A 19,909-nucleotide genomic window follows, 5' to 3' on the forward strand; every position below is an offset into this window, starting at 1 on the left:
GGCCTGGGTGGGCTCTTCCTATAAATAACGCACCACGGGGCCTCCCTCTGGGGGGGCTTTCCCTGGTGAGGCACCCGGCAGCAGGGGGCCACCTGGGATCCCCTCGCACTAAGCAGGGACCTGGTCCTCAGCTCCACACCCCACTGAAGGGCGGCCCAGCCCTGCCTGCACCCCGGGGTCCCGGGAGCCAGGGGCACCTCATCCTGCAGGGCAGGTCTGGCCGGGAGCACGCCCCCCCCAGCCCCGGGGCCTAGGACCCTCTGCTCTGTCCCGGGCCACCTCCCTGGGCCTGGGAGGGACGGCGGAGACAAATGGGGGGGGGGGAAGGCTGGGGGGAGCCTGCAGGAGACCGGGCTCTCCTGCCCCCTGGCTGTGGGGCCCCCGTTCAGCCACTTCGGCCCTGCACGCCCCCCACCCCCAGCAACAGGTGCTGCCCCGAGGCCCTTCCTCGGACGCCAGTCCCGGCGCCCCTGGCCCAGTCGGCTGCAGGGCTGGGGGTGACACGGGGGGGGGGGCACCCGCTCTGGTGTCCAGTGGGCAGAGGGCAGCTGTGGCCACCTGGGCTGCCGTCTGGCCCGCTGACTGGAGCCCAGGGGCCCTGAGGGACGGGCGGCGGGCGGTGCTCACCTGGCAGGGCGGGCTCGCTCCGCGGAGGCTGGAGGTCCAGGTCGGCCAGCTCGCCGAGCAGGGCGAGGCCGGGGATCCCTGAGCTGGGGGGCAGGGGCGCGGGGCTGGGGGCCGCGGGGGCTGAGGGCCTATGCCAGGCAAGTCCCCGAGGTCGATGGTGGCTGCCACCAGGGCGTCCAGGCCCAGCAGCACCCGGGGCAGGTGGCTGTGGTCGGGGGTCGCCCCCCAGTCCCCCTCTTCCTCTCCTTCCTCCAGTCTGTCCTCCTCAAACAGGGCCTCCTCTGGGCCTGCCTCCCGGGCGCCTGCCACGCGTCCCGCTCGTCCTGGTCCGGGGCTCGGGGGCTCCCCGCCTGTCGCTCCAGAGCCGGGGGGCCAGCCCCCCGTGAGGGCCCTGGCGCCCCCTCCTCGCTCCCCTCCCCTGTGGTCCCCTCCCCGTGGGCCCCTCCCTGAGTAGAATTAGCCGGGCCAGTGGCTTCGGGGCCCCCTCCCTGGAGGAGGGCCATGCATCGCAGTTCCTGCAGCCCCTCCAGCGGGCTGGGGTCCACTGCCTTCCCTGGGGGCCCCGCTCGGCAGGGTGGGGGACGGCAGCAAGGTCCTGGGGGTCCTCCCTGGCCCCCAAGGGCAGCCCAGGCTCCTCCAGGCTCTGGGGGCTCCGGCAGGACGGCTCCCCGGGCGCAGGCATCAAGGGCTCCGGCGGGGCCCGGGGGGCAGGGCTTTGCATAGTTTTGGGGTCTGAGAGGTCCGATGAGTGCACGCGGCGGGGCAGGGAGAAGCCCGAGCTGGCTGCAGGGCACGTGTGTCCAGGAGGCAGGTCTGCAAAAGAGGGGTGTCTTCAGGGGGCTCAGACCCCACCTGGGAGGGAGGGGGGGCCTCAGCCAGCCTCTGCCTGCACGACAGGTGAGGCAGAAACGGGGCCACGTCATGTGGGGGTCAGCAGGGGGTGCCCGGGTGCGGGAGGGGGCCCCGGGGGGCCATCTCCACACGGTGCGGTGAGGCTAACGGAGAAAGGGGGGCGGTTTGGACAGGACGCTCGCACCAGGGCCTCCCCTGAACCAGAGCGCGGCGGCCTGTCAGAGGCCTCACGCCCCATTAACTGCAAAAAAAAAAAAAAGGGAAAAAAGCCTAAAAAAACCGACAACCTCTGTTGGCTCCGTCTCCTTATTGTGGAATTGGGACGCTTTTATGTCCGCCACACGAGTTTCCAGTGTAAACTCGCAGCCAATTCAGAGAGAATGAAATAGCCGTGGGCGCTGGCAGGCGGCGGCGAGGCTGCGGCTGGGCCAGAACCCTCCTCGCAGGCCAAGCGCTGGCCTCGTGGCCTGAGCCTGAGCTCCTGGCCGGTCCGAGCTGGGACAGGTCCCGTGGCTGCCCCATCCCCACAGGCCAGGCCTGGCCCTGTCCCGCCCCCTCTGCCTGGGGCTTCCAGGAGATGGCGGGGACCCCCTGCTCCTTCCATGGGCCCTCCCCCGCAGGAGGATTGTGGGAAGGGAGCAAGAGAGAGAGCAGGGGACGGGGGGCTGGGTCGGTGAGGGCACTTCTGTGGCTGCCACGCCAGGCAGCTGCCCCATTCATCTCTGCCCACCGGGGGGGAGGGGGGGGAGAGGCCCCGGAGCAGAGTGCGGGGTCTCACCTGGCTCCGACGTGCTGAGGTTGGCTCCTGCCTGCCGGCCCTCCCCACTCCTGTCCTCCATGCCGGGCAGCCGGGAGCCGGGCCGGGGGCTGCCGCCAGGGCAGGCGGATAAAGTGCAGGGGGCGCCAGGGGGTGGCAGCGGCGGGGGGCAGCTGGCGGGGGGCTTCGAGGTGGGAGAGTGGCAGCAGGGGGGCAGCTTGGCGGAGCCTGCGGTGGCGGGCGAGGGGGCGCCCTTGGCCGTGGGGGTTAAGGCAACTGGCTTGTGGGTGGACTTCAGGGCCTTCTCCGGGGCCGGCTCCTCCAGCTCCAGGGAGTGGTCCTCAGGCTTCCGCTGCGGGGAGGGGAGAGCTCAGGGCGGGGGGCGGGGGGCGGGGGGGCTCCCGGGCAGGCCCAGCTGCAGCGAGAGGGGGTGGGGCCCGGAGCCCGACGGTGCCTCGGGTGGTACCTGGAACTGGGCGGCCCGCGGCGGGGGCTGTTGGTGCTGAGCTGGGTGCTGAGGCGGGTGCTGCAGGGTGTAGAGCTCCTGTTGCCGCAGGAACTGGGACCGCGAGTACATGGGGAGCTGGCCCGGGTGCTGCATGTGGGAGGCGGGGCCCCGGCCCCCGTACATGGGGGGCCACAGCGAGGCCTGGTCCATGACGTCCGCTGCGGGGGGGCGGGGGCGGCCGTCAGCCGCGGGGATGGGCGCCGGGCTGCGTCCCCTGCTCCCAAGTAGCCTTTCCGCTCCTCGCCCCCAACCCCCCCACTGCACCCCCACTTCCCTGTCTCGCCACTCCCCCCTCCCCGGGGCTATTCCCTTCCTCAGACCTGCTCCCCACACCCCGCACGCAGCAGCCTCGCCCAGGATGCCCTTACCGAGCGCGTGGGGGGCGCTGTGGGGTGTGGGCTCCGAGGGCAGGAGGACCAGCTGGGCGGGGGTGTCCTGGGGGAGGGGGAAGACCGAGGGCATGGAGCCGGGCACCGAGGCGGGGAAGCCGGGGGGCAGGTTCTGGTGCAGGGCTGGGTGCCCCAGGCCTGGGGAGACAGGGTGCGGCGGTCAGACGGAGCGGGACGGGCACGCTGCCCGCCGGCCTCCCACACCAGGACATGGGCACGAGCCCAGGCCAGCCTTGCCCCCCTCACCCCGGGCCTCCTGGCCGCCCGCGGACACTGACCGTAGGAATGGCCCCCCATCCACAAGGAGGGGCTGCGGGTGCGGGGCAGCCACGGGGGGTGGGCGGGGTGCGGGTGGGCGGCCGGGTCCCCGCCCAGCTGGCTGCTCTGCAGGGAGGAGCCTCCGGCCAGCATGAGGTGCGGGGCCAGGTCCCGGGGGCAGCTGGGCGGGTGCATCCGGCCGAACTCCATGAGGTCCTTGTTGTCCCTGCACAGCAGGAGGCGGGCGAGGGCTCAGTGCGGCTGTGGTCGCGCCCCCACCCAGCCCCGCCCCGCCCCACCCCACCCCAGCCCGTGGCCATCAGCGTCGGAGGGAGTGGGGAGGGGTCTCGGGGAGCCCGGCTCAGGGCCGAGGCCTCCATCCCAGAAGTTGCCATGGGTGGAGGGGGGTTAGCAGAGCACCCCCACGTGAATGTGCACCCCCGTGGCCACCAGACCGGACCCCTGGCCACGTTAGCCCGGGGCGTGGCCGGGCCCCGGGGGCGGGGCTTACTGCAGCAGCAGCTCGCGGCCGGCCAGCCCCAGGCGGTCCTCGCACAGGCGCCGCTCCTCCTCGGCCTCCAGGTCCAGCGCGTGGGCGGAGCGGGGCCCGCCGCCAGCTGCAGGGGCCGAGACGGCAGAAGGGATGAGGGTGGGGGGCCCACCGGGGTGGCCGAGGGGTCCCGGAGCCCGGGGAGGGTGGGCAGGGAGGTCAGCATCGTGCCCCCACCTCCTCCGCGGACGGCCATACCTTTGAGGGTGGGAGCCGCCCGGCTCTGCCGCCCGGGGTTGGCGCCGTAGGCCGCCTCTGGCCGGCTCCCCGTGTCCTTCTGCCGGGCCAAGGCCACGGCGATGCCCACGGGGGGCTGCCGCACCTCCCCGTCGCCGTGCGGGGCCTCGTGCTCCCGGCTGCGGGCACAGTCGGGCCTCTCCACCTCGCCGGGGGCCTGGCCCGGGCCCTTGGAGGCCGGGAACTTCACGTCCTGCTGGGCGCAGCTGGCCTTGAGGCCGCCCAGGCCCACGAAGGGCGGCTTCTGGCCGGCGACCAGTGCCTGGTTGCTGTACTTGAGCAGGTTCTTCATGGCCGAGACCTCGTCGGGCGGGGCGGGCAGGTCCTGGGGCCGGAGGGCCGCCTGCTGGAGGCCCCCGAAGGGGTCCAGGTAGCCGCCGCCCTTGCGCTCCTCGCCGATGGCCATGGGGGCGCCCTGGCCCGACTGGACGCCCCACGGGGACAGCTGGGGCCCCCCGTAGCCCAGAGGTGCCAGCTCCAGGGACTGGCGCTTGGCCTCGGCCCCGCTGCCCCCCAGCTCCATCTCGGGGGCCACCAGGTGCTGCTGGTGCCGGACCCGGGCCACCTTCTGGGCCGCGGGGGGTGCCGGGGGGGCCTCCTTGCCGGCGGTCTTGTCTAAAGTGCAGCAGGCCTGGGCGACCTTCCCACCCACAGGGTCCTGGTGAGCCGGCCGCACGCAGTCCTGGGAGGGGGCGGCCAACTCGAAGTAGCTGCCTTTGTCCAGCGCCCCCGCGGGGAGCCCGGGGAAGGGGGCCTCGGGGCCCGCGCCGCGGAGGTACTCCAGGCCCTTCCGCCGGGGGTTCAGGGCCGCCTCGAAGCCCGCAGGCCGCCGCTCGCCCTTGGCCTCGGCCTTCAGGTGGGCATAGGAGACCCCGTAGTGCGCAGCGTGGTCGGGCGCCAGGGCCCCGTCCAGGTGCCGGTCTTTGCCCTCGCCCGCCACCGCGCAGGCCTCGGCCGCAGGGAAGGCGCGGCTCTTGTCGGCCGGGTGTCCCACGGAAGGCACGAAGGTGGGCCCGCTGGCCTTCAGGTCCCGGGGGACTTGGTCCTGCAGCGGGCAGAGCCCGTCGGGGCCGGCGTGCAGCTGCAGGCAGGGGAAGGAGCCGGCGGCCGTGCTGAGGGGCGGGGGCGGCCCGGCGGGCAGGCCGGAGGGCACCGTGTAGGCCGCGTGGTGCAGCGCCTGCCGCCGCTCCAGGCACTCGCTGAAGGCCTGCCCCGGCTCCACGGGCCCCGCCGCCTCCTTGGGGCAGCGTCCGGAGGCCAGGCCGGGCTGCACCAGCACCCCGCCGGGCCCGCCGCCCGCACAGCTGGCCAGCGCGGCCTTGCCCCCCTCGCCATTGAGCACCTTGGTGTTGAGGAGGCAGGAGGCGAGGGGCTTGGGGCGGCCCTCACAGGGGCCCCTGGGCGCGGCGCTCTCCCTGCAGGGGCCGTCGGCCGGCAGGGGCCGCACCAGCCGGTGCCGCTCGGCGCTGCCGTCCTCCTCGGCCCCCCGCTCCTTGGCCTCCAGCGCCTTGCCCGCCTTCTCCTTGCCCAGCTCCTTGCCCAGGAGGAAGCGGTCGAACTCCTTGGCGCCCTTCTGGAGGGCGGCGGCCTCGCCCCGGTCGCGGCTGCAGGAACCGAGGGGGTGGGTGGGGGCGGCCCGGGCCACGGCGGGGAAGTTGTGGTTGGTGGGCAGCAGCGTGGGCTGCGGGGGCAGGTTGCGCAGGTAGAAGTTATCTGCGTGAGAGAGGACCCAGGTCACGGGGAGCCGGGGCGGGGGACCCCCAGCGGGTGCCCCAGGGGCCTCCCCGTGGCGGCTGGCAGGGACCCAGCCTTCAAATGGGAACACAGAGGGAACGTGGTATTGATCACCTTCACGGTGTTTCCGTGGGCAGCTCAGTGGCATGAAGCACATTCACTTACTTGTTCACCCTCCCCAACCAAAGCTCTGTCCCCATGAACCCCCCCCCCAAGGTTCTGACGTACGTCCAGCCCCCCAGGAGGCGGGCGCTGAAAATGCCCAGGCCCCTGTCCGGCTCAGGGCCCAGGGGGTTCGGGGAAGGGGGGCAGGAGCAGGTGGGGCCAGCAGGTGAGGTCTGGGGCCGGAGGCATCTCCCCGGAGCCCCGTGATGTGGCGGGAGGGGTGTGGGGGGGAGGTAAACCGGTCCAGTCTTTACAAGCCCGTCAGAACCCTACGCTGAGGCGGCGGCCTCGCCTGACGGTGCGTGGGTGGCTGTGCCCGTGCAGGTGGTGCTGTGTGACCAGTGCCCAGTGCCCTGAGCCAGGGGCCCAGCCGGCGGGTGAGGCCCGGGGAGGCAGGACCGTGTCCTGTGGCCCCTGTGAGGGCGAAGGCCCGGGGGAAGGGAGGCCCAGGGGAGACAGGGTCAGGAGACCCACTCGCCGACCTCCTGAGTACCCCCCCGAGGCCCCCACCCCTCTTCATCACGACTGGGGGTACCTCAGGCTGAGGGGCTGGGGTGACCACTTTTATTATTTAAAAAATTTTTACACATATTTTTATGGATTTCAGAGAGGAAGGGAGAGGGAGAGAGAGAAACACCCATGATGAGAGCATCCTGGACCAGCTGCCTCCCGCACGCCCCACACTGGGGATCGAGCCCGAAACCCGGGCCTGTGCCCTGACCGGGAATCGAACCGTGACCTCCTGGTTCTTACGTCGACGCTGGCGCTCAGCCACTGCGCCATGCTGGCTGGACAGGGTGGCCGTTTTTAAAGAAGGGAAACAGGAAAATGGTCCCCTCCTGGCCCACCCTTGGCTTCCGGCCCCCGCAGCACTGGGACCACCCACTCTGGTGGCCGGTGGGTGTGCCCTGGGCTCCCGTGCTGGGCCATGGCCTGACCCTCCGCCTGGGCAAAGCCTTCCTGCCCGGGCTTGCTCTCTCTGGACACCCAGTGCCTCCCCACGCCGGGGCCAGGCTCCTGTCTGGGGGACCTGGGGGGCCGGGCCCCTCCATGCCCAGCTGGGGTGGCGGACAGGCAGCGTGGACGGCCTGGAGCCCCGAGAGCGAGCAGGCTGGGGGACCAGACACATGAGGAGCTGGTCGAGCTGGCCTCAGCTGTGTCCACTCCTTGTCAATTTCCTGCTGCGTGAGAGGAGGGCAGCCGCGGAGAGACCCGCCGCGCGCAGATTCCACCACCACAGCGTCCCTGGGGGGCTGCACCCAGCACCCAACCGGAGGCTGCGGGCCCACGGCCCAGGGCCAGGCCGGGCGACCAGCTGCTGCTCTGCGGCCCTGACAAACGCTGTGGACACAGCAGCACAGCCGGCGGGTGCGGGAGTGTGGGGGCCCAGCTGCCGGCGGGTGCGGGAGTGTGGGGGCCCAGCTGCCGGCGGTGGGACTGTTGTCTGGGCAGCAAGAGTCTGCATCTGTCCATCCCCGGGGCAGGGCGGGCGGGGGGGCGGGGCGGGAGCTTCCTGGCCCCGCCTGCTGGCAGGGCCCTCTCTGCACCAGCTCGGCCGGCCCTGGGCTGGGCGAGGCCAAGGCCTTCTGCTGCCAGGCTGGGCCCGGAGGTGGCAGGATGCCTCCGGGAAGGCCCCGCCCCCTGCATGGAAGCCGACGCACCCTCCTCTCTGACCCGCTTCTCTGCGGCGTGCCCCGGACAGCTGGCCGTGAATGGGGGTACCTAGAAGCCCCTCTCCCCGGCCCCTCCAGGCCCCCCAGGAGGCCCCGTGTCCCTCTTCAAGTCCATCTAACACTTGTCATCTCACCTGAAACGCAGTAACTAGCTCATGGCATCCGGAAAGCTTTCTAAAATGCAAATGAGCTAGCATCCCACTCCCCACCCCGTCCCAACTTCAGACTCCTAGATGGGGTACGGCCCTCGAGGTATTTTCACATGTGAGCGAGTCCCCTCCCAGCCCCGACTTCTTACCAGCAGGGCCCTACCCTCAGCATCCCCTCTCCAGGGCCCCTCCGGGAGACCCTCCTGCCAATAGGGTGAGAGAGTCCTCCTCTGCCTGCTGGGGCAACAATGCACCCCAATACACACGCACACACATGCACACACACGTGTGCGAGCATGTGCACAACATGCACACACCACACGGTCACATGCGCACACATACAGACACACACGTGTGCACACGCGCACACACACGCACACCTTTGCAGCCTGTCTGACCGCAGGCCCTGCTGTGGGATAGGGCCTTGCACCACCCATTGAGGCAGGACGTGCAGGCTTCCCCACCGTCCCCACCTGAACACCCTCCCCCGCTGTCCCTGGCACCCCTGGGGCCCCGGGGCTGGGCTGCCGGGCAAGGCTGGGTGCTGAGGGCGCTGGGCGCCACCCCTCAGAGCGAGGGAGGCGAGCGGCTCGGACCGCACAGCCGTGTGCCCTGCCAGGCCAGCAGAACCTGCTCTTGGCTGGGTCCTGGGGCCTCAAGTTTAAATGCTTCTCAGGCCCACCCCCATCTCCAGACCCAGGGGGGCGGGCCCACCAGGCCGGCCAGCCCCCGCCCCCAGGAGGCCTGCGCCCCAGTTCCCACGCAGCGCCGGAGCCCCGCGCCAGCACTTGCCTTTCTGGGATCCATAGAAACGGTGTTGTCCGTAGAGAACGTTGCTGTTTCCATGGTGATCCAAGTGGCTCATGGGTAGGAAGGTGGATGCCAGGCTCCCCGAAAATCTGGGGTACCCTGGAGCTAGAGAAGCAAGGGGACGGCTGCAGAGGCACCTCCAGGCCGCGGCCCCCCCGCCCTGACCCAGGAGGGGAGAAGCACCCCGTGGAGGCCGAGAGCAGCCGCCCGAGGGCAGTGGACCATCAGCACATCACATTAACTCCGACGCCACGCGAGCCCTCCACGCAGCTCCCCTGGAACTGCCGACGGAGGGGAGGGAGGGAGGGGGGCGCAGGGCTCCCCTTTCTCTCAGCAGCGCAGACCCGGGCGGTGCGGCCCAAGGGCTCTGGGAGGAGGGGATGCCGGCCTGCACAGAGGCCCTCCCAGCCCGGGCCGCACTCCCAGCCAGAGCGCCGCCTGGCCTACACCTTCCACCCCGAGACGCTCCCTGGCACCTTCGAGTCCAGCCAGCAGGCCCGTCTCTGTCCCTCCGATGGCCTGCCCGCCCCTCTCTGCCCAGCACGGGAATGCCAGCCGCACCCTGGGATCGGCCCCCCTCGCTGGCCTTGGGCCTTGGTGGGCTCTGGCCACCTGGACACAGGCCCTGCGCCCGGACGGGACCAGGACAGGCAGAACCAGCGCCGGCCTGGGCGGCCAGGCTGGGGGAGGGGTGACTACCTGCTGGAGCCCAGAGCCCCCGGCCACCAGGATCTCGGCCCCCCACTGCTGGCCCTCCCCAGCCGGCCCAGAAGGTGGGGGTGGCCGACTCACCCACTGGATTGGGGCAGGCAGGACCCTGACTTACTCCAGAGCTCCTGCCTGGAGCTCATGCTCTGAGCGTTTCCCCGTGGAACACGGGCCGGAGCGTTTCTCTTGGGACCTCATGCCTGTCCCAGGACCCATCTGGTCCCGGCTACGGGGGCCGCCTCTGCTGCGACCAGGGAGTAGGAATCCCGGGACCTCCCCGGGGGCCGTCCCAGGGGACGGGAGAGGGAGGGGGGGAGGGCCACGCCTTGAAAAGAGGGAGCCATGAGCCTCACGCCTGGGAGCAGGGGCGCCAGCACGCCCTCCGTGCGTCTCAGCAGCCTCTGACGAGTCCCGAGCAGAGCTCTGTCGTCTGGCTGTGAGCTCTGACAGAGCCCTTCGCCCTGTGGCACCTCGTGGCTCCCCCCCACGGAACTCAGTCTGAGAAACACTTCCCCACGGGCACCGGCCTCCAGGCCGCACGTCCCCCAGGGCCGGGCACCGCAGTGGCCTGAGGCCGCCCTGGGGGGTGGGGTGCTGAGTCTGTTGGAGGGAGGGTGGGGCTGCTGTGGCTGGACCCTCTCGATGCCGGGGCAGCGGGGGCACGGGGGCACCCTGGAGTGCACTGTGAGCAGCAGCCCGGAGGCCCCCGGGCAGGGCGGGGCTGTGGGATCGGCTCAGGGGTCGGGAGGGAGGGGAGCCGCAGGGGCAGAGCTCCGAGTAGGAAATGGTCAGACGTCTAACGGGGCTGCTCGGGGTCCCACCGTCCACCTGGACCCCAGCCGGCCCCCCAGCAGTGACAGGCCGCCGTTCAGCCCGAGGCCGCGGGGTCCGAGGTGTGGCCGTCCCCACCCGCCACCCCCAAGCGTCCCGGGTCCCAGCGGCGCGAGGACACCACCCGTGAGACCGTGCGGAGCTGCGAGGCCCGTCTGAGGCCCGGGAAGGCGCCGGTGCCGCCTGGCCTGTCCCCTCGCAGCCCGTTCCTGCCGGGCAGGGGCCGAGGCCGCAGAGCCGGGCCCCCTGGCCTGGTTAGTGTGCGGAGACACATCTGGAGCAGATGTTTCCTCGATCAAACTTGGCTCCCGGAAGACCTGACAGGAGTGGCGGGGGCTGGGGGGAGGGGGGGCCGGGGGCCGGGGGGGCCCGGCCTGTGAACTGCACGGCGAGTGGGCAGACCGCACAGCTGCCCCTTTAATTGGCGACTGTTAAACGCTTTACGGCCTCGTTCTGGTAAACAGAAGTCTGTAAATTCCTCCTTCCCGACTCCCTTTCCCAGGCGGCCCCCGTGACCCTCGGGAGGTCCGGCCGCCCACCGCCCTCGGGGGGAGCCGGGGTTCAGCTGGCCCGGGAGGGGGGGCTCCTTCCTGCCGGATCTCAGGGGGCAGAGAGGGCGCTGGCCCTGCCTCTGCTCCCACTCCTGACCCCGAGCTGGACGTCCCCCAGGAGCGGGGGGACAGCCGGGGGCCCCCCATCTGCGGCGGCTGCAGGGCCCGCCCCGGGGACCCCAGAGGGGAGTGGGTGGGGGTGTGGCGGGGCGGGGCGGGACGTGGGGGCGGGCAGAGAGGAGAGAAGCCCCCCCACCCGCCTGGCCACAGAAAGGCCCTTTCTTTGCCCAACGAGACGCACCCCCTGAGTCCGGAAGAAAATAAGTGATTTTTATGAATCAGAGCAGCTGTTCGCAGACCAGGAGCCGGAGGAGTCAGGGCCGCTGGGTCTTTAAAGCGGCTGTTTTGGAGGAAAGTGGGGGAGCACGTCTGGGGAGGCTCAGGGAGCAGGGGGCCCAGGGCGGGGAGGCTACAGCCCTGCAGTCCCCCCCCAGAGACCCCACAAGCTCTAAGGGGGCTCCAGGCCGCGTGGTGGCTCTGAGGCCCCCATCCTGCCCCCGTGAGCTGCCAGGACACCAGCCCTCTCCCCTGGCATAACTGACAAGTCTGGGCGCTCTCAGCGCCCGGTGGGGGGCGGAGAAGTGAGGACCGGCACCCCGAGGTTCACGGGCTGGACAAACAGCGCTGGCCCCTCCCTGGGGGTGACGCCCACACAGATACCGAGGCTCAGATTGCTAGAAAGTTCTCCCCACTGTCCGCCTCACACCCCAGCGCCGGGTCGTGAGGGCGGCTCCCACACACGCCTGGCTGAGCCGTGGCCGCCGCGGCCGGGCCCCTGTCCTGCCCACACGGCGCTGCCCCGCTCACAGCTCCAGGACGGACCTTCCCGTCTGAGGTCCCAGCTGCCCCGGGCTGGCTGGGCCGGCCCCCTGCCTCCTGCCCCTCCCCCACCCACCACGACCCCCGAGGAGACACCGAGGAGACCCCGGCCTGGGCACTGACGAGGTGTCTCCACGCGCCACCCCTTTCCCTCGGTGCACAGCCTGGGGGGACAGGGACGCCCCGACGCGGGCGGGAGGGTCCTGAGGCGCACCCACAGCTCAGGAAGTGCGGGGATCGGCCAGGGCGGTCTGCAGGGCGCAGGGGGGCCGCGCAGGACGCCCGCCATCCCGCCCTCAGGTCTGAGGGCGCAGCCGTGCCACAGCCCCTCCCGGTTCTCCCCGCTCGGGGCCAAACACCCCAATTCCAGCCTCGGTGCTGGACCCGGGCCTCCCACTGTGCTTCCAAAGTGTGGGGGCGCCGAGGGGGGCCCTTCTCTGGCTCGAGTGGACGGAGAAGCTCGGCCCCTCGGTCCCCAGCGCGGCCTTTTGAAGCTGGGGCTCGGCTGTGACGGCGGGGTGGGGTCACGTGGACACACCCTGACCCCGGCCCGGTGCAGGGCCTGGCCTGTGTGCGGGCGAGGGGAGCGGCTGAGCGGGGGGCGGGGCCAGGCTCCCACAGGCGCCTCGGGAACAAGAGCCCCGGGCAGCCTGCCCGCCGTCGGCGGCCGCGGACGTCCGGGCTCCTGGCACGCGCTCCGCGGGAGAGCACCGCCGGGCACAGAGCAGACCTGCTGCACCATCAGAGGCCCTGCCCCCCAAACCTTCACCAACACCCCCCACAGCAGCCCTGACAGCCAGGGAGCCCGCCCGCCCTCCTGGGGGCTCCACGCCGCGTCGAGGCGTCCAGGCCGCATGAGGTCCTGGTGCCCGGGGGTCCCAGGGGCTTGGGGACGGGGACAGCCCGGCAGCCGCAGCTGTGGCAGCGACGCGGCCTCTCCCACCCAGCCAGGCCCAGGGCCCCGCCCACAGTGGACAGGGACAGCGAGGGCAGCGGGGTCTCGGGCTGGGTTCGAGGCGCCTCCATGTGGCACGGGCTGGGCCTGCATCACGGAGGGTCTGAACGGCTGTTCTGCGGAGTGCGGTTTGCAGATGGGGAAACTGAGGCCCAGAGGTGCCAGGCCTCGCCCAGCGTCCGCGCGGGCGCTGTGGGCCTGGGGTCCGGCAGTCCTGAGCCCCGCTGCCCACGTCGCAGGGCGTGGCTGGGGAAGGAAGCGAGGAGGGGCCGCCCCAGGGCCAGGGACGGGACCGCACGGCGCCGGCTGGGGGCGCAGGAGGCCGCTGCTGACCCGCACCCGGGCCCCTGCCTCTGGCGGGGCTGGCAGAGCGCCCCCTGCTGGGCCCGGGCCCAGGTGGTCAGGACGGGACCCCAGCAGTGAAGCAGGGTCGGGGCCACCAGCTGGAGGGGTCAGAGGTCAGGCAGGATGGCCCCCCTCAGCTGTGGCGAAAGGAGCTGGGGGTCTGTCCCCGTGCGGGGTTCCCTCCCCCCCACGCCGCCCGCTGCCCCCACTGGCGCACGGAGGGGGCGGGCAGGCAGGGCTGGGGGTGCTGCAGGAACGGTGAGGCACCGTCCCGCTGGAGGGAGGGACGGGCCGATGGGAAGGGGGCGGGGGGAGGTCCAGAGGCCACGGAGCACACAGGAGGGGCGGCGGGGCTGGGGGAGGGCCTGGGCCAGGGTCGGGGCCGCCCAGGGGGCCTCCAGGGTCACACAGAGGCGGCAGCCGCCGGGCGACGTCCACCCCTCACACGGACGTGGCCCTGCACCTGCCTGCTCCCAGCAGCCCCGGCGGCCCCGAGGTCTCCGAGGAGACAGGGAGACAGAGGGGCCGCCGGGGGGCTGGGGAAGTTTGGGGGCTGGGCACAGCAGGGTCCCCCGGAGCCCAGCCCTGATGGACGAGTGGCGGGGGGGGGGGGGGAGGGCGTGGCTCCCACAGAGCCCGGCAGCCGAGGGCCAGGGCTGGCACGCGTGCCCACGCCGCCCACGGCTCCCCCTCCAGGTGGCACAAGAGACCGGAGCAGCCGGGCTGTGCAGCTCAGCGGCTGCCCCCCCCCAGCTGAGCCCCCAGGAGCAGAGCCCCTTTCATCAGCCCCGTGGGTGGCCCAGCCAGGCAGCTGGGGGTGCGGAGGAGCGGGAGGGGCAGGCTCCTGACAATAGGACCAGCTGTGCTGTGCCCCCCGCCCCCGGTCCAACCCACGGGGCAGGCTGGCCGGACACGGGCTCACCCCAACCCCGGCCAGCTCCGCCTCCCCCTCCCTGAGCCCCGAGGCAGGATGTCCCGTGGGGAAGCCTGGGGGGCAGGCAGCCAGGGACACCCAGGCTCAGCCAGATGTTCGGGGAGGGCCCCCAGCTCCAGGCCGCGCCCGGCATCCAGCTGCTCCCCTGCCCCCTAACCCTGAGGGAAGGCAGAGTCCACCCTCAAACGGGCCGGCCTGGAGTGGGGGACACAGGGCCCATCCCCCCACTTGCCCTCACTTGTTGCCCCATCCTGGCCTCCTGGCCCCAGAGATAAGAACCCCCTCAGAGGCCCCGTCCTGGCCAGGCCGTGTGGGCACCTGCCCCCTCTACCCGCCCCCCCCCCCCCCCCCCGGGCTGGAGCGAGGAGAGGAGGCTGAGGGTGAGCCAGACGCGGCAGCCTCCCGGGCAGCCCCCGTGCCGCGGGCCCCCACTCTCCCGCCGTGTCGCGTGCCCCCTCCCCCCAACACACACGGCAGAGAAACAGGCCCCGGCACGCGGGGATCCAGCTGGCACCGTCAAAGGAGCAGCCAGGCATGGCGCCAGGGCAGCCAGCCAGCACTGCCACCCGCCGCCCCGCCCGCCCGCCCGGCCTGCACGCCCCACGCTCGCAGCCGCACCACGTGGCCTGTCAGAGCTGCAGCAGGCGGGCCGGGCGGCGGGGTGCAGGGCGGGGACCCCCGTGGGCAGGAGTCCCGGGCGGGGCAGCTTTACTGAAGGGAGACCCGGAGAGGCCAGGCCGAAGGTGCGTGTGGTCGCGTGGCCCAGGACGGTGCACACGCGTGCACACACACACACACACACTTGCTGACCTCAGGGGCGACCCACGCTCACCCCCAAGTCCCTTTCTGGAGCCTGGGAGGCAGCTCCCTATCCTGCGCCCACCTGACACCCCCCCCCGACTGTGGGTGCGTCACCCAGGGGCGCCGGGTGATGGACAGATGACCCCTCGCCCTGGGGCTGGTGTGGGGGGCTCTGGGGGCCCAGCTGCAGGCCTTTCTGCTCAGGCGGCCCGGCCTGAAGGAGCTGCGTGTCCAGGACCTGGGCCGGGGGGTGGGGAGGGGGGAGGGCAGGGCACTGGCCGGGGTGGGGGCACCCCCACACCGGCCTCCCCCAGCCGGGCGGGCGGGCTGCCTTCGGCTGCCACAGCCGTTGCTCAGGGGAAGTGATGGGGGGCGGTGAGGGCGCCCTGCAGATGCCTCCACCCTCCCAGCGGCACGGAGGGCCGGACCTGCCTCCAGGGCAGGTGGTGCTGCCCACAAACCGCCATCCTTGTCCGAGGTCCCCGGGGGGGGGGGGGAGGGGCGGAGCTGTCCACGCCCAGGCCCCTGCAGGGAGCACTGTGCAAGGAGGGGAAACCGAGGCAGCCAGCCCATGTGCCTGCGCTGGGCCAGGGACGGGCAGTGGCCGTTATTTCCGTTGAGGTGGCCCCCAGGCGGCCGCAGGCCTCCCTGCCAGCGCCCCGACACTCAGCGGGCCCCCCACCCCCCCGCCCCGCCCTCCGCGGACGCCTTGGGAGCCAGATGCGCTGCGGGCGGGCGGGGGCGGAAGAAGCAGGGCCCAGACCCAACTCCCGAATCACCGCGACGCCGGCTCCCCTTGGGGGTGCAGGCTCGGGCAGTGGGCAGGGCGGGCAGTGCGGGTGGGTGTGGGCCGGCCCCGCTGCCCGCTGGGTCCTCGGCCAGGGGCCCCGGCGGGAAGTGCTGCTCCTTATCGCCGGCGGCCTGGGCGCCCGCGGGGCTCAAAGCCGGGATATTTTAACAACTGTCCTGCGGCACCTGTCCCGCTCGCGAAACAGCCTTTCTTGTCGCACAAAGAGCGGTTTCTCTGGCTCCGGCGCTGGGCGCTAATCTCCCGCCGGGAACACGGCGGCTGCGGCGCGCAGGCCCGCACTCGGCAAACACGGCGCCCGCCGCTCGGCCGTCATTGAGTTACAGAGGTGCCGGTGCCAGGAGCGGAGAGCCCTCTGTGCCCGCTGCCAACTGCAATTACCCCTCCGCGTGCCAGCCGCCGCCGGGCTTAACCCTTCCCTCGCCGCGGGACCGAGCGGCCGGCGGACAGCAGCCACCGCGGGCCCAGGGCCACCGCCCACAGCACAGGGCCACGGGGCGAGGCAGACAGCGGGAGCTGGGCGTGCCCCAGAGTCCCGGGATGGCCTCCAGCCACATGTGCTCATGAGGCACCTACTGTGCGCACGGGCTGTGTGCCACCGGGAGCCTGGGCCGGGGAGGGACTCTGTTCGAGGCGGCCAGGGCAGCCTCCGCTGGAGACAGCTCTCTGCTCCCGCCTCCCTCCTTCCCCGGCCTCCCTCCCGGCCGCCACATCTGGGGCCCATGCCTCCCGAGGCCTGGGGGGCGGAGGGCAGCCAGGCTGGCCGGCCAGCTGTGCCCACATTGCCTCGGCTCCCGGACCCTCCTGGCCCCACCCCTCGCCCTCCCTGCACATCTGTGCTGCACAGCTGGCCGGGACCCTGCCTGGTGGGCCCCCCTCATTTCCCGCCGCCGACGACGTCTCCCGTGGAGGCAGCCCCTCGCCAGAGCCCTTGGCCCAGCTAGGGCGCCGATGGCTTCCCCGCCTGGGCGCCCCGAGGGGCACTCTGGCTGCCGGACTTACCTTCGTGGGAGTGGGAGAACCAGATCTGGGAGGGGGCGGGGTGCGAGCCGCGGTAGGCCTGGTCCGAGGGCGCGGGGGCGGGGCCGCTGGGGTGCGTGGAGGCCGCGGAGCCCAGGCTGCCGGTGAGGAAGCTGCCCATGAACGAGGAGGCCGGGGAGGTGCCCATCAGGCGGCTGCTGGCTGTGGACACAGGGGCAAGGGTCAGGCTGGCAGGGACCGGGCCTCCCAGGAGCCCTCAGCGGTGGCTCCCGGCCCCCAGCTCCCGGGATTTATCTTCAAACGGCCAAGCAGCCGGGTCGGAGAAGCCGCCCCCTCGGACCCCGGACACTCAGGCGCAGGGTCTGGAGGCCCCGGTGCCCCCGTTACTGCAGAAACCTCCAGAACGGCACCACCCGTCACCCAGCCCACCCACTCCCACCGCCAGGTGCCAGGCGCTGCTCGGGGCCCGGGGAGACAGACTGCCCCGGGCAGATGTCTGGGCGCAGAGCCCCCGACTCCCAGGCCTCTCGCCCGGCACACCTGCCAGTGCTTTGCCCACGACTCCCGGAAAGGGCAGGTCAGCAGCACCCCCAGAGGCCCCACCCTGCTCTGCGGGCACCAGGGTCCGGCCTGTCCCCACAGCGGGACCCCCAACCTGCTCCACAGCTTCAGTTCATTGACTCATCAGACTGGGGTGCCTGGTTCCAGGTGAGCAAGAGGAGAAACTGAGGCAGGGGACAGAGAGGATGGGAGGAGCCTGTGGGCGGGAGGAGCTGGGTGGGAGGAGCCTGTGGGTGGGAGGAGTCGGGTGGGAGGGGCCAAGGGTGGAGGTGTACGGATTTGCCTTTACAGCCCCCCCTTTGTCAGGGTCCAGTCCTGAGGAGACTGGCATGGAGCCGCAGACCAGCACTAGCCCTGGTCACTTGCTTCCCCAGCAGACGGCCGCCGCCGCCCCCCGCCCCTCCACGCCCACCTCACCCCGCACCAGGGCCAGTGTCCCAGGCCAAGCTGAGCGAGCCTGCCTGGTTTCCATGGAGACAGGCGACTTGCACAGAAAGCACCCCCACACCCACACCCCCCCACCCCCCCCCGTGCAGCCGCGTGCCTGGGGGTGGTCCCGGGCTGTGCTGGGCCCTCAGAGGCAGGGTCCCTGTCACCTCCCCAGGACGGCCAGCCCGGCTCGGGACCAGCCCAGGGGATGGGGAGCCGGGGCCTGGGGCCCGCTGGGCTGCGGGGAGGGCCTGTCGGGGTGTGTGGGGCTCGGGGCCGGGAGGCTGCAGGCCCGGCCAAGGTGAGTCAGGGCAGCTGTTTCCCAGCCCGGGAGGCAGGGAATCCGTGGATTTGTGATGCCTCATCCGGCCCGGCCCGGCCCTGGGAGCTTCCCAGACTCGAGGTGACTCAGCAGAGAGGCGGGAGGCCAGAGTCGGGGAGAGGGCGGGGCTGCCCCGCTGGGAACCCCGCAGCTCCCCTCCCCCCGTGCCCGGCTCTGTGCCGTGTGGACGGGCCGTGTGGACGTCAGGGGCCCCTCCTGGGCACGCACGGAGGAGGGTCTGTCGGTGCTGCCGGAGCGGGCGGGGTGTGAGCTGGCCCCTGTGGTGGGGTCAGGCCGCAGGCAATCCTTGAGGGGACCCCGGGGCCAGGGGCGAAGGGCCCTGGAGCCAGGGACTTCCCGGACCGCAGGGCTCGGCTCCCTGGGCCGAGGCCAGACCACAGGCACGCCCAGCGGGAGGGGTGCTGGGCTGGGAAGGGAAGTGCTGGCCTCGCAGGCGGTGGGCGGAGTGGGCGGGCGGGCGGCGGCCCACTGGGCTCCGGGGACGCTGGGGGCCATGCCTGTGGGGTGAGCCAGGCCCTTCCGGCCTAGCCCTGCCCGGCCCTGGTCCCCCAGGCTTCCCGCCCCCTCACCCTCCGAGGAAAGTCCCTCACCCTCGGCTCCTCCGGGGACAGTGGGAAGCAGCCGGGTCCAGCAGCTGGGGCTGGATGAGGATTTCTCCCGCCGCTCAGCCTGAGAACCCCACACCTTGGGCGCTCCCACACCGCGGGCGGGCGGCGGGCGGCGGGCGGGCCCGGCCCAGCTGGTCCCACAGGCCCTCCGGTCCTGGATCCAGGAAAACCGCGGCTGGGAGGCCGCTCCCGCGGAGGGTCCCGCACAGCCCGCCCCGAGGACCCAGCTCCCAGCTCCCAGGGCCACCCCTCCCCCAGGGGCGAGGGCAGTTGGGGGGCAGGCCTGAGGCCGAGGGGGCGGCCCGACCCGACTGGACCCCTAAACGGGGACTTGGAGACTGATCCTGGCCGTGGGCAGGGACTCTCAGGGGTACCCTGTTCGGACACCATCCGGGAAGGGGGTCCCCGCTGCATGGGGGCTTTGGGGCCAGGTGGGCGGGAGCCTCGGTCCTGGCTCCGTGAAATGGGGGACACACCAATGCCCAGAGACCCCACACAGGCCTGTTCCCTTCTTAGGGGACCCTCTTAGGGTGCCTCCTTAGCGCGAGCTTCTCGGAGTCCATAAGGAAGGGACCCCTGCCCGAGTGTGGGGGAGGAGCGGGGAGGACGGGGTTCCGGCCCCCCCCTCCCGCCCTCTGGCCTGCGTCCTGGGCTCCCAGGCCCTGCCCCCTCCCACCTGACCTGGCCCAGCCCCCGCTGCTGCCTCCGGGCTCTCCTGACCATGTGGGCGACCTGCAGGGGTCCCCAAGTCCCGCCTCTGGCTGGGCCATCACGGGGGTCCCGGCTCCTCTCTCTACACGGAAACACTAGACCAGGCGTCCTCACACCACGGCCCGCGGGCCACACGCGGGTGTTTTTGCCGTTTTGTTTTCTTACTTCAAAATAAGATACGTGCAGTGTGCATAGGAATTTGTTCATAGTTTTTTTTAAACTATAGTCCGGCCTTCCGACGGTCTGCGGGACAGTGAACTGGCCCCGTTTAAAAAGTTTGAGGACCCCTGCTGTAGACCCTTGTCACGCAAGCACTCCGTGTCCACGTGTTCATCACAGCACGCTCACGCAGCGCTGCGAAAGCACACCGTGGGAGGTCGTGCGGTGCCCACGCTGGCCTGGCAGGATGCCGGCGCGCTGAGCCCCTCCCAGCCTCGGCCCGCACAGGGGCCCCACGCCCTTGCTCAGAAGGGGTCTCTGCTTTCCGCGTCCTGGGCTGGGCATTGGGGAGCGGGGAAGGCCCTGCAGGCACTGCGTGGGGGGTGGGGGTGGGGGGCATGTCAGGGAGGGGGCTGCTGGCTCCTGACCCCCGACAGAGCGAGCTGGTTCCCACTGTCGCTCCCTCTCGGAGGAGGCTGGTGGTGGCACTGTGCCCAGCCAGCAGAGCCACGGCAGACCTGGCTGCCACCTCCCCAGCGCTGCCCGCCGACCAGTAGCCAGCCCCAGACAGCCTGAGCAGAGGCGGCCTGGGCCGG

The 19,909-nt window shown here is 72.1% G+C and overlaps 1 protein-coding gene across 1 annotated transcript in view; it reads right to left on the bottom strand.

The window, feature by feature from the left end:
* The window catches only part of BAHCC1 (BAH domain and coiled-coil containing 1), a 45,937-nt gene that overhangs the window by 8,935 nt on the left and 17,093 nt on the right, over window positions 1-19,909 (bottom strand). The window contains 12 exon segments of the mRNA XM_079798606.1: window positions 416-720; window positions 723-920; window positions 923-1,192; window positions 1,195-1,440; window positions 2,258-2,588; window positions 2,703-2,902; window positions 3,113-3,271; window positions 3,412-3,617; window positions 3,903-4,008; window positions 4,140-5,891; window positions 8,692-8,814; window positions 16,524-16,703. Of these exon segments, the coding sequence (XP_079654732.1) occupies window positions 416-720; window positions 723-920; window positions 923-1,192; window positions 1,195-1,440; window positions 2,258-2,588; window positions 2,703-2,902; window positions 3,113-3,271; window positions 3,412-3,617; window positions 3,903-4,008; window positions 4,140-5,891; window positions 8,692-8,814; window positions 16,524-16,703 (4,076 nt within the window).

Source organism: Cnephaeus nilssonii (assembly GCF_951640355.1).
Source record: "Cnephaeus nilssonii genome assembly, chromosome: 19".
NCBI lineage: Eukaryota > Metazoa > Chordata > Mammalia > Chiroptera > Vespertilionidae > Cnephaeus > Cnephaeus nilssonii.